A 14,265-nucleotide genomic window follows, 5' to 3' on the forward strand; every position below is an offset into this window, starting at 1 on the left:
TCTTGTCTTACGCCAGAAAAATTCTCAGATTCTGAGAATCCAGCAGTGCTCCCAGATGAAGAAAACCCTGTGAGGGATGCAGGGAGGACTTTTCTGTGACGAGAAGAAGCCCCGGTTATCCTGACCTGGCGGTAAAGTACCTTGGTGATCCTGCTAAAAGTAGGAGACCGTCCAGAGAAAGGAGCATTCGGATACACTGAACAGGTGAACTGTCAGAAAATCCATAAAGCTGGTAAACCCCGGTGGAGTTGAGGACAGCCCCAAAAGGCAGAGCCCGAAACTTACAAGTGTTGCTGTGGCACAGCAAACCTGAACCCATGCTGATGAGAGGGCTCTGTATGTACCCGTAGGTACGTATCCTGAATACTCGGATATACCATAAAATCCCCAGGTTCCAAACATCGGATGATGGAGCATGGACGATTCCACCTGAGTCAAGGCACCGTTGGAATCTGATTCAGGGATTTGAGACAGAGTATAGGCAAAGGAGGACCAGTCGGTCACCGCCCCAAAAAGAAAGTAGAACAACCAGTCCCTCACTGAGATAGTGAGGTTGGCCGAAATAGCTCTGCTTACCACAAAGACTGTATAGCTTTCTGGGATTGTAAGGCCCTGATCAGTTCTGAAGAAGGGCCCGTGTACCAATGCCTGTGAGGAGGCTGCATGAGCAATGAGAGGCCGTTGAGAATCAGTACCTCACTCTGGAAATTCCCCAGATGTAGACCTGTCCCGTCAGGCTGAGGGTATATCCTCAGGTGTAGAAACAGGGTCGTCCGGAAGTCCAGGACTGCTCGGTACTGGATATGGTGGCCCCCGTGGAGGCCGACAGCCTAGGAAAAAACAGGCCTTTAGGCTGACCCTGAGGACAAAAAGACTTAACAGAGTTAGTCCGAATGTAGTGGGAGTAGCTAAAGACGGTATCTCCCCATTAGTGATACTGCCAATGATGCAACGATCTTGTCAAGGTCAGGACCAAACAAGAACTTCCCCCTGGAAGGAGTGTGCACCTCTGCTTTCCCATAACGCAGCCATAGGGTACTGCGGCGGATACAGATGCCGCCGAAACCCTGAAAGTTAGAAGACCGGCATCCCATGAGGTAATCCCACATATGACCACTGCATATTTTGTGAGCGGCAAAAAGATATTTGAACCTCAGACGTGTTGGAGGGGAAAAACGTCACAAAAGCATCACCATGCGATGGCCATGGTAGGACGGGCAACAGGCCCTGAAAACGAGTACATTGATTTCAGGCAAAGTTACCACCTACGGATCCGTAAAATCCGTCCAGGCCGGGATGGGAGGCGTATTAATGCCTGTAACCCGATGATTAACATACAAATCCATCCCAGAAGGGGATTTCCATTACTTGTGAGGACCCTCAGGGAATGGGAAACAGGAGGCCTTTGTGACTCCTCGTATCTGGGGACAGCCAGACTCCCGCTATGAGATCCACCCGCTGGGCAGAAAACGGGAGATGTATGATACAGGTGCAGGATCGACATTCTCTATATCCAGAATGAGCCTGGCTACCAGCCCCAAAGCAGGGATAATAATACTTGAGATCGGCTCCCCCCCATGTGAGAGGGAAAGAGCCGAATATACCATCCAGTTCACGGCAGAGCCACTGGTCAGTAACCACAGGGCGTATATCACGCCAATTAGTATTTCGTATAAAACGACATCCACCAGGGTGGCCGTTGTGGTAATCCCTGCAAGGGGAATGACAGACCGATGTGGTATCGGAGGTAATTCATGTACTGTGAAAAACCCCGGCAGGGAGCGATAGTCTGTGACACAGGGGTAAATTGCAAGAAATTGCGAGATACCCCGAGTTCAAAAGGGCAGTATGGTGAAGTAACTCCAAGCGAGTGACGACAATGGGGCCCGCCCGGCGATCCTCAAAGGAGAGGATCCTGAGAAACAACGCCCTTTAAGGGGGTCGTGCAAGGGGCCCGGCACCAGATGGTGCCGCATACGTAAACCTTTCTGAGTTAAAATCCTCCGCACTAATTCCTGCAGGCTATGACTTGCAGGATAGCAATAATGGGTGCAGTATCGTGTGCAATCTCCTGGTCAGATATATCTGACTATCTTGACGGAAATATTAAGCAGCGCCATACCGGTCCTGACTGACGCTAAGATTAGCTGCAGGAACCCATTATCAGCGTACGCAACTCACAGTTCCATCTAAAATATGGCAACGTGCAGCACGCAACAGTATGTGACAAACCTCACAGATATTAACAAATATATATATGTGAGGTCTCAGAACCACCCCAGGTACACCTGTATTAGGGCAGATAAAGAAAAGGGATAGATATACACTGACAGGTGAGAGAAAAAGCAGACAGTCAGCACTAGCATAAGTCACATACAATGCAGAAAAATATATATACATACATAAGCATGACATATAATATACTGCACAATGTCGCTACATTCAACTGCCCAGATTCAGTGTCTGGGAAGGCTATAGCGCTGTGTACACTCACCCAAAATGGCCAGGTACGCAGGGGGACTGGGCTCACTGACATCCTAAGAGTTCTGCAGCACCACAGAGAGAAAATGGCCGCTGGAGACCTCAGAAGAAGCGTGGCCCGCGGAGGAAGCAGCTCAGCGACGCCAGACTGTATTATTGAAAGGCGCGCTGAGCTGAGGGGAGGAGCCGCTAGACAGGGAAGGCTTCCTCCCCTGGCTAGCAATTAACCCCCCGGGATGCCGGCTCCCGCTGCCGCTATAATCCCTGGTGGGCTGTGGACACGCGGGGTATGCCTCCATGGAGGGGGAGCCCGCCGCCACCGCTAGCGCCTCCGGTCTGTCCCCAGAGACCGGAGGCATAAGGCTGCATGTACACGCGGGTCACCGCAAGCGGTGACCACGCGACTTACCTGTCCCCGTCAATCCGGCAGCAGCCCAGGGATTCCTCCAGAGCCCGGCTAGTACAGACTCTGGGGTCCCGCTGCGATCCCCAGATCTGTACTGGCGTCGCAGCGCCGGCGGGGTGTAGGAGCGGCAGCTCAGACGTCCATTGGACAGTCTGATGCTGCCGCTCTGAAGAGTAGTAAAAAAATAATAAAACAAAACTCTTTTAAGCTTAGAGGCTGCTAAGCAGCCCCCCTGCAGTAACGGTGACCCGACTCCGGCCGGGCACCAACTTAAACTGAGGTGCCTCTGGCTGGGGGGCGGGGTTATAGGGAGAGTGGACCCAAGTGCATCCTGGGAGCTAAAAGCTTTAACTGCGTGGTGCCCGGATTTGGTTCCCAACCTATACCCCAAGGTCAACCCTGTGGACCCCCTATGGACCCTGAAGTAGAAAGTAATTTTTGGGGGGATTCGAAAGTCTTTTTTTTTTTTTTTTGATACAGCTTATCTTTGGGGGACTGTCCCAAGGGTGCGGGGGGGGGGGGGGGGGGGGGTTCCCGAAGTCTGCACCCCAAAACCCCAATTCTGCACTCTTTTCCGCCTGCTCATCATAGGCAAAACTTTTTCGCCTATTACATTGCATTGACTTTCCGCGGACGCGAAGTCTTTGCAATTAAATACGGCGATACTTTTCCGCCAGACGAAATTACGTCATCCGCGATTCTTTTACGCGGATTCAGACTTTTCGCCGCTAATTGAATACGGGCCATAGTGTTAGAAAAGGACATGCAGACAGTTCTGTTACACAATGATAAAGCAGTAACAGGACTGGAAGACGGGGCCTACCTTGCAACTGTACAAGGACTCGGCCATCTTTGTTGGCGTTGGTCAATGCAGAGAGGAGGCCTTCGATCTGCATGAGCGGAGACGCGGAGCGAGGGTGCCCGTTCTCGCCAGGATCCTGGAGCCCTGTAACTGGCATGGACGCAACAGGTAATGTAGGATTTCCCTTTAACCCCTACAATATGTTCGCACAATGATAAAAGTAAGACGTGCAGTGTCGCCCCCTATCACAGCAGGAAGGAACGTGCACGTGGCAAGTGTTTAAATGTCAGTGTATGGCTCACCCTCAGCACGGTCCTTCTGGTGAAGGTTCTGTAGGAACTGCTGTAATCCCCCCGGTTTTGTGCTCTCGTTCACGGCGACACCAACATCTGCTGCCCTGAACTTCTCCATGAAGCCAAACAACTGAAATCGTACAACCATGTATACGGTGAAACCATTATAGGAGAGTGTGAAAAAAACCCTCCCAAAATATATACTATATGTAGCTACATGGTATCGTTACAGGTCAATAATCGTGCACAATCCAGCATTAGACATAGCGGTGGGTGCAGCTCATTAATACTCATGAATATTTATAGCAGCTGAGAATATTAATGACTTTATGCTTTATGTCTGAGATTCTCACCTTCCGGCTGATCATACTCCTCGTACAGTATCGCTGGACCTGTGCGGGGAAACAGACTCAGCGTTATACAGCATTACAGAAGAAAACTTATTAACCTCTCCCCCAAAGTTTGTCATAGAAGAGACAGTAAAATCCCATTGTACAGGAAGCTTCTACAGCTGTAACTAATCTGACCAGTGCCTTACGGTCCTCCGTAGGCCGAGCTTTCCCTGAAATGGTCACACGCCATGTGATCGAGTGATCCTGATCCGTCTCCAGGCATTTAAAGAGGAAACATGCAGAGCTCATCCGGCTCCCGGCAGTGATGTCGCGGTCTCTGGCCACCGACATTCAGTTCCCCTCTGAGCTCTTTTACCCCGATCTACGCTGAAATGGGGGGGGAACACGACGACTAATAATCTGTCCTCCCTGAAGCATTACGGGGAGAGTTATTGCTACTGGGGGTGGGTAACACCACTGTGGGGATACATTGACACTGTAATGCCCCATAAAGGTTATTGCCACTCGGGGGGAAGGGGTTTACAATACTTCAAAGGTGAAACATGGGGTGTAGTGCCACAATGGGGACCTATAGACACTGGTGGGTGAAGGGGGGGGCTCAGCCTCTGGAGATCCATTACCACTAGGGGGTTGGGGAGTAATACCACAGGGGATCTGTTGCTAATTGGGGGTAATCTTAACATGGGAGCCTATGGACACTGAGGGGGGTGGGGGGAGGCATATTTTTCTCAAAACATAGCTATTCCACGTTGGCTATTGGCTGAATGAACAGAGGGGGTGATTCAGTAGTGGACGGAATTGCAAAGCTGCACGCGGCCGTCTCCGACCCCCCTCCCTAGCGCCTAAATGGCAGCAGACTATCAATCACTGACAGTCTGCTGCCGCCCTGCGTGTACGGGTGCGACGCCTGCGCAGATTCCCGGCCATCGCGTGCACTGCTGAATGAGGCCCAGAAAGCTGATTCTGTACGGAAGGGGGAAGATGTCACCACTATCGCTGTCCCTGCTCCATATCTGTAGATGACGAGGGCGAGCAGTACAAAGGGCCTGATTTAGAGATGTACTGTACGGCGCACATCTCCGATGTTTTGGGGTCTGCTCACATGCAGAACGGGTTCTGCGATTTTCGCTCACAGACCTCCCCCCAAGCCGCAGCATGATTGACAGGCTGCTGCGTTTGAGGGGGGGGGGCGGAGCGGGGGGAGTAGGTGCCTACCGTTCTTGGAAACGGTTGGGTGTCACACCCGTTTTCCGGGAGAGACGAGTGTCCAGGACCCGGCCAGGCTGCGGTAAGCTTCAGCTTCCGCAGCTTGGCCAAAGAAGCAAGCATCGGGTTGTGATGGTGATGCCAAGCTGTGACCTCGGTCACAGCGCTGGGATCACAGATGCAGCGAGGAAGTGACCGTTTCCTATAGACGCCACTTGCTACATGCTGTGTGCGGCTCTGCAATCCCATTCCATCTCAGAATCAGGCCCACAGCGTCTAATGCACCTCCAACATTCGCAGCACTCAGTGTAAGGCATGAAACATTCAGGAGGGAAAAGGTTATTTATTATATATGTGCATTTCTTTTAATCCATTAAGAATGTGAAATAAATCTGTACAGCACGGACACAGCCAGTGTATCTGTAGCCGGTTCCAGAATCCTGTAGGACAGGTATTTAGAGGACGGTGATACGTAAAATCCTACTAAATATTAATAATGTACAACAGAGCAAGTTAAAGAAACTAGTGGCAAGAGTAACATTTATTGGTGCTGTAGATAGAAAATGAAGATGAAGCAGTCGGGAAGCAAAATGTATACATTCAAACAGGGAGGGTCCTCCTGAAACCCCCCTTACACCGGTCCTGTAGCGCCATTACCTTGAACAGATTGATATTGTCGACCTGACTGTAAAACAGGAAATCGTTGATGGATCTGAGAGTGGTACCTGATGGGTAAACACAACGTATCATCACAGAGCAATTTCCTGCCCACCTACTGTGCAAGCTCCATAGGATTGTATGACACATACATATAATACATGTATAATATAGGAGGCACGTAAGAAACTGCAACCTCCCAGAAGTCACACGTCATTGCTCTGTACTGCTCTTCATACAACATACACACACACTGACACATGTAAGCCTTGCCACGCGTGTAAGAGATTCATCTTCCAGTGATGTCCTCACCTTCCTGGGAAACCTTTTGAAAGTTGGGGTTCTGCCTCACGTTACCTGTAAAACGTGACACAGGGTTATATCCATGTCTCATGACACTACTACTACTACATAGGTTTATAACTGTCCAGTGCACGTGTCTTCTTTTTATAATTACACTTCATAATAACACAGCCGCTAAGGGGAACCCATCATTTTTATAAGTTAAGAAGAGTCCAACTGAAGTGTAATAAAACAAAGAGCCGCTTTCATTATACAGGCAAGCCCCCAATTTAGCATTATCCAAGCACGGCCATGGGGGTCTATGTGACTGAACACTACACTGAGAGCTGGCGCTGTGGTTTCATTTATCATCCTAGCGAGGTCTCTGCAGAAGCGCACTGATTGCAGGCACAGTATGTCATGCAATCAGTATCGCAGATACAGCGGAGAGCAAAAGTCGTCATACCCACATGAGCATCAGCACAGCAGTGTGGTCTGGCTGAGGAATGTAGGACGCTGGATAAGGACGCAGGATAAAGATGACTATCGTGTAACTGGGATCACTAACACTTTCCCCCTAAGGCCACACAGAAAACAAAGAATGTTTTGTTTTTATAAAATGATTTCCCATCCCCGACACTTGGCCTATGTGTGTTGTACTGTCTTCCCTTAGCAACACACCGCCTATCCCATCTCACTGAGCGACACACAGCCTGTCCCATCTCACTGAGCGACACACAGCCTGTCCCATCTCACTGAGCGACACACAGCCTGTCCCATCTCACTGAGCGACACACAGCCTGTCCCATCTCACTGAGCGACACACAGCCTGTCCCATCTCACTGAGCGACACACAGCCTGTCCCATCTCACTGAGCAACACACAGCCTGTCCCATCTCACTGAGCGACACACAGCCTGTCCCATCTCACTGAGCGACACACAGCCTGTCCCATCTCACTGAGCGACACACAGCCTGTCCCATCTCACTGAGCGACACACAGCCTGTCCCATCTCACTGAGCGACACACAGCCTGTCCCATCTCACTGAGCGACACACAGCCTGTCCCATCTCACTGAGCGACACACAGCCTGTCCCATCTCACTGAGCGACACACAGCCTGTCCCATCTCACTGAGCGACACACAGCCTGTCCAATCTCACTGAGCGACACACAGCCTGTCCCATCTCACTGAGCGACACACAGCCTGTCCCATCTCACTGAGCAACAAACAGCCTGTCCCATCTCACTGAGCAACACACAGACTGTCCCATCTCACTGAGCAACACACAGACTGTCCCATCTCACTGAGCAACACACAGCCTGTCCCATCTCACTGAGCGACACACAGCCTGTCCCATCTCACTGAGTGACACATAGCCTGTCCCATCTCACTGAGCAACACACAGCCTGTCCCATCTCACTGAGTGACACATAGCCTGTCCCATCTCACTGAGCGACACATAGCCTGTCTCGTCTCACTGAGCAACACACAGCCTGTCCCTTCTCACTGAGCAACACACAGCCTGTCCCATCTCACTGAGCAACACACAGCCTATCCCATCTCACAGAGCGACACACAGTCTGTCCCATCTCACTGAGTGACACATAGCCTGTCCCATCTCACTGAGCAACACACAGCCTGTCCCATCTCACTGAGCAACACACAGACTGTCCCATCTCACTGAGTGACACACAGCCTGTCTCATCTCACTGAGCAACACACAGCCTGTCCCATCTCCCTGAGTGACACACAGCCTGTCCTATCTCACTGAGCGACACACAGCCTGTCCCTTCTCACTGAGCAACACACAGCCTGTCCCTTCTCACTGAGCAACACACAGCCTGTCCCATCTCACTGTGACACAGCCTGTCCCATCTCACTGAGCAACACACAGACTGTCCCATCTCACTGAGTGACACACAGCCTGTCCCATCTCACTGAGCAACACACAGCCTGTCCCATCTCACTGAGCGACACACAGCCTGTCCCATCTCCCTGAGCGACACACAGCCTGTCCCATCTCCCTGAGTGACACACAGCCTGTCCCATCTCACTGAGCGACACACAGCCTGTCCCATCTCCCTGAGCGACACACAGCCTGTCCCATCTCCCTGAGTGACACACAGCCTGTCCCATCTCACTGAGCGACACACAGCCTGTCCCATCTCACTGAGCAACACACAGCCTGTCCCATCTCCCTGAGCGACACACAGCCTGTCCCATCTCCCTGAGTGACACACAGCCTGTCCCATCTCACTGAGCGACACACAGCCTGTCCCATCTCACTGAGCAACACACAGCCTGTCCCATCTCACTGAGTGACACACAGCCTGTCCCATCTCACTGAGCGACACACAGCCTGTCCCTTCTCACTGAGCAACACACAGCCTGTCCCTTCTCACTGAGCAACACACAGCCTGTCCCATCTCACTGAGTGACACAGCCTGTCCCATCTCACAGAGCAACACACAGCCTGTCCCATCTCACTGAGTGACACACAGCCTGTCCCATCTCACTGAGTGACACACAGCCTGTCCCATCTCACTGAGCGACACACAGCCTGTCCCTTCTCACTGAGCAACACACAGCCTGTCCCTTCTCACTGAGCAACACACAGCCTGTCCCATCTCACTGAGTGACACAGCCTGTCCCATCTCACAGAGCAACACACAGCCTGTCCCATCTCACTGAGTGACACACAGCCTGTCCCATCTCACTGAGTGACACACAGCCTGTCCCATCTCACTGAGTGACACACAGCCTGTCCCATCTCACTGAGCGACACACAGCCTGCCCTTGCAGTGCCTTGGTGAGAGGGGTAGGGAAGTCCCTACCCTGGGACATACCCCGGGTGACAGTCCGCAAAGACAGCTGGACCTTTGCCGGTTCTCTCCAGAGGGAAAATCTGAGGCAGCGGCTCTAACTGAAAGACATACAGATGCTGTATTGGATCCATGCCATGGAGGCACCCATGCAGTGATCTGCAGGGGTCCCCCTTAATTCTACAAGAAACGTGCAGCGGTCCAGATCAGGGAAACGTTGTCAGACTCAGACATGGCAGGTTCCTGTTTTGCACTGAGAAAACAGCGGCCTTTTCCACGTGCGGGTCCACTAAATGCACCATCTGTGCTATAAGACTAATCCAAAACACATCCTACTGTGCGCTACGCTCTTCCCGGGTGCCAGGAGCTCGGAAATACTATTGGCAGGTAATTGGTGCCAGGCTCAATGGCAGCAAAAGGGCTTTCTGTTATAAAAAAAATAAATAAATTCTTCAGCTTTCATACTTTAGTGAGTCTGTAATAATTTACTAATTAGCAGCGGGAAAGCATATGGTGAAGATACGACTGAAGATTTGGAAACATATGTATAGTTAGGCTCTGGGAGATTGGAAAATAAATCTGGAGAAAAAGCATTTTATTTCCATGTGATATGGGCAGTGCTCTAGTCTGCAGGCATCGCTGCGTTACTCCAGTACATGGAAATACTACGCTCATAGCGCGATCACACTCCCAGCAGTGTGTGTGTGTGTGTGTGTGTGTGTGTGTGTGTGTGTGTGTGTGTGTGTGTGTGTGTGTGTGTGTGTGTGTGTGTGTGTGTGTGTGTGTGTGTGTGTGTGTGTGTGTGTGTTTTACTCTATACTCCTCCAGCTCCGGACAGTCATCTATAGATCACACAGATACAATGGCACATGGAACAAAAACAATTGCAGATGATGGAGTCCACAGAGGTGCGCAGGAATACTAGCAATATATAGCCTCCGTATTAAGCGACAACGTGTGCAGCAGAACATTGCAGCCGCAACTTGTGCTGAACTGAATTCACTCTAAGACGGCAGGCGCTTCTGCAACAGAAATGATCAGAAGGCGCCACAACTGCATCTATTGGGATGTACACGTATTTAGCATCCTGCAAATCAGAAGTAGCAGCTGGTAAAGTTCTAGTGGACAATCTCCTAAAGTTGTAAGGGTACAAACGTATAATAGAAAAAAAAACAACATCACCAATGCTACGTCTGCTGTAAAACTCACCTCCGAGGGCTCCCACAAACTTCTCCAGCAAAAAGAGAATCTGCTTTATATACATCAGGTTTTTGGCTTTCAGGCGGCTCCTGTGAGGGAGGAAAGAACCAGGCCATATCACACCGTGCAGAGTAAAGGCCTCAGAAGGTCAGCGATACAGTACGCCCAATAATAAAAAAAAAATGAACAGCATCCAAGAACAGTAAAACGCATTACTTAACATTTCACACGACTGAACCTTTGTTCTTCCGTTAGTGGAGTAAATGTTGCATTTGCGCTGGTGATCTTCCAATAGGACTGATTGGTAGAACAAAAGTGAAGATTGCGCAGAACCTGAGCCGTTTGCAGCTTACCATTAGCAGTAGTGCCACTCACAGGCCACAAGCCGGTACTGCAGTTTATTATTTAAATAACGAGCAACCCACAGAGTGGACACAAGGCATGGGGGTAACTACCATAGGTGCAAGGGGTGCAGCTGCTATGGGGCCCAGAGCTTAGGGGGGGGGCCATCTTCATTGTCAAAGTTACATGTGATATATACATTTTTCACCATTGGGTGGTACGTAGGGGCCCTTACACACTTTTGCTATGGGGCCTTCAAATGCCTAGTTACGCCCCTGACACAAGGAGCAGTTGTCCCTAGCAACCAAACAGCTTCTAGGTAGCATTTATGAAGTACATTCTATAACAGCAGTAGGCAACATATGGCACTCCAGATGCTGTGGAACTACACATCCCAGCAGTCCTTGCCACAGTCTTGCTGTTAGGGCATGCTAAAACTGGCATGGCATGATGGGATGTGTAGTTCCACAGGTTGCCTAGTCCTGTTCTATAAAAATATAGTTTGCTATGGGCAACTCTTCCACTACTGTGAAGGCTTGGTACATCTCCCCCAATTAATCTATACCTAATAGCAATAAGAAATTATTTTCTGTAATTAAACCCAGGTTGTTTTAATGGCTCCAGTACAACCAAAGCAGCTTACTGTAACACCCCCTATCCTGGATTGCACAGATCCTGTGACCACACCGTACATGTCACACTGTTAGAGGACGGTGATCACCATCTCAGCACGGCAGCAGCGGCAGATTAGAGGCTCCTGCTGAATGTTCTCATCACTTGCAATCACTTCATCCTGCTCACACTCCCACTTACTGCCAAACATGCTTCTAGCATCCTAGCACGCCAGAAAAACCTGGCGTTACCCTATAGAAGCCTATGGGCTTCTTACCGCACCCTGCTCCAGATGGTACGCCACCGCCTCGCCGTCGCCCAGCGCTAGCCCCCACTCACCATTGTCGCTGGCCCGTGCTCCTCCTGGGTCCTCCGTCTCCTCCTCCTCCTAATCTTCTTCCGGGTGCAGGGAGGAGGAGGAGGAGCCGGGGGCTTCCTGCACATGTGACCAGCATGAAGCTCCCGGGGCTCAGAGGGGGCGGGATCCCACGGAGACCCCGTCACCCGGCGTCGGCTGCTTCGCAAAGGGCAGCTCTTATCTGCCCTTTGCGATACTAATCACATATGTTAGTACATATGAGATTAGTAATGTTGAGGTGACTGGCGGAAAGGTCACCACAACCATAGTACATCCCGGCTTAAGTTTTAAAGGCAGGTTAAAAAAAAAGGGAAGGATTTTCGGTACTCACTGTTACATCCATTTCTCTGATTCCATTTGGGGGACACTGATACCTCAGGGGCATAATGGGCTCATCCTGGAGTCAGCACTTAGGATCTGATTCTGAGTCGTGGGCAATGCAGACGCGATTCTGGACGCCTCCAGCGATCGGAAGCCTTATGGCCCGTACACACAAACCACACAGATATCGTCCTCTGATCGACCAGCATGTGCTGGATGATCGTTATCGAACATCCAGCACATGCTCCATTCCCCCAACTACTATAACGGCCTTCGATCGAGGGTCCCTATAGTAACCAGGCTAACCTGGTCGATATCGACAAGGTTGGCCTGCATGTACGGACGATGGTCGATATCGATATCGACCATCCGTGCCCACGCATCGACCATCGTATGGTCGTCAGAGGGGTTGAAAAAAGAACGATATTAACAATCAAACGATTAAGTTTATATCGTCCTTTTAGGTTGGACCGTGTGTATGCACCATTATACTAATATCCTCCCATGTTCTTAGTTGGACTTATGTAAGAGCACCAACCCACGCCCTGGGCTGCGAAAGCAGCCACCATCACCAATAACGGCGCTTACACCTACTCCATACAAGGTGCGGAAGATACGGCTGAAAATGCCATACGCTCAACTCAAAATAGCTTCCACACGCGTGGGACACTTCTCTATGGTGCGAATGCCTCAATGCCGTCCAGTTGTCACTCAGTAACGTCTATTCGGTCATCGGTGAGAAGATAACAAGATGCATCTATTCAGAGTCGCTCATAGCTGCTGTACGTTGTGAGTTTTAGCTTCAGCACCTGCGCAGCTTGTAAAATATGGTCAGGTGCGGCCTCATTCGGACTTGCCTGAAATTCATAACAAAGGCCTTAGTTTGAATCTGAAGCTCCTCCCCTTCTATACCCCTCCAGCTATAGCCAATCAGTTATATACGGACACAGGGCCTCATTCAGAGCCGGACGCTATTTGCGGACGCTCGTTCAGAAAAAGGGGCCGGATATTTAAATTGAGCGCTCGCTCTTTGCGGTCTGTTGACGCCTCTATGTCGGAGCGAGCGTCCGAAACATGCGCTCGCTATTTTGTAATGACGCCCCGTTGGTCATTCGCATCATACGTCATCTCCACTATTTATTAGATTAATTGAGTACATCGAAAGGGGTCTGAACTGCTCGCAGTGCTTGTGGTAGGTTTTACTTCCCGCAATCACTGCGAGCAGTTCAGGCTAAAAGACAACCAAGTGACGTGGTCGATGACGCTGCTTTGTTAATTATGCACACCCTTAAAACGCCGTTTTGACCGTTAGGCACGCCTGCGTTCGGATCTCCACTCCCCGTTTTCAAGCACCTTCCCCTGTTACCACCCACAAACGCCTCATTCTGTCACTCAAATTAGCAGCACCTCGCTGTTTTACGAGCGCACGATTTCCGAACGCAATGACTGGTTGGCGCATGCGCATTACGACCCATACGCATGCGCAGTGTGTGAACATCGCTCGGAGCGAACGAGCGGCTGCTTACGAGCGACTCTGAATCAGGCCCACTGCTCCATAGGGTAGGACCAATCAAACAGGATATAGTTACTATGCTAGGGATGTATTTAGTATGCCGGCAGACGGGATGCCGGCCGTCGAAATACCGACGTAGAAATCCTGCCGCCTTGCAAAATGCAGACGCCGCTATCCCAAAGGAGGGTTAGGAACTACCAGGGGAGGGTTAGGGGGGAGAGGGGGAGGGTTAGGGTACTTACCGCCCCTGTTGGGATCTTCACTGATCGGGTTTCCAGAATCGAGATTTGACCTGGTGGCTATTTAGCCATCGGCATTTCATGCCCAACCCCAATCAAACAGGAGACATAAAACTCTAAGGGAAACAAACAAACGCCCAGGCAACATAGAGCGCCAAATTCTCCGCAATTTTCATGCTCGGATTTAAAAAGGGGAGACTTTTTTATAGTTAAAACCATTGTCTAATGGACGTCTTCAGATTAACCCATAGCGCTACAGATCATGGCTTCAGGTGCAGGAGAGGGTGCACAACTAGAGGTACATGAACCCTGGCTGTATGGCTATGGTGGAACTGCAAATTCCAGCAATCCCTCAGAGCCCCCCCAACTAAAAAG

At 50.6% G+C, this 14,265-nt stretch overlaps 1 protein-coding gene across 2 annotated transcripts in view; it reads right to left on the reverse strand.

Moving 5' to 3' along the window:
• Positions 1 to 14,265, reverse strand: part of DDX11 (DEAD/H-box helicase 11) — a 107,430-nt gene that overhangs the window by 26,698 nt on the left and 66,467 nt on the right. Inside the window, exons 12-17 of one of the 2 annotated variants that reach the window (XM_088454898.1) lie at positions 10,515 to 10,594; positions 6,511 to 6,555; positions 6,199 to 6,266; positions 4,336 to 4,374; positions 3,992 to 4,112; positions 3,711 to 3,839 (exon numbers count right to left, since the gene is read on the reverse strand). In XM_088454898.1, coding sequence (XP_088311024.1) covers positions 3,711 to 3,839; positions 3,992 to 4,112; positions 4,336 to 4,374; positions 6,199 to 6,266; positions 6,511 to 6,555; positions 10,515 to 10,594 — 482 coding nt within the window. The remainder of the gene's footprint in view (positions 1 to 3,710; positions 3,840 to 3,991; positions 4,113 to 4,335; positions 4,375 to 6,198; positions 6,267 to 6,510; positions 6,556 to 10,514; positions 10,595 to 14,265) is intronic. The other variant, XM_088454900.1, reaches the window with a different exon arrangement.

This window comes from Taudactylus pleione, unplaced genomic scaffold (genome assembly GCF_031769625.1).
Source record: "Taudactylus pleione unplaced genomic scaffold, aTauple2 ptg000634l, whole genome shotgun sequence".
In the NCBI taxonomy this organism is placed as follows: domain Eukaryota; kingdom Metazoa; phylum Chordata; class Amphibia; order Anura; family Myobatrachidae; genus Taudactylus; species Taudactylus pleione.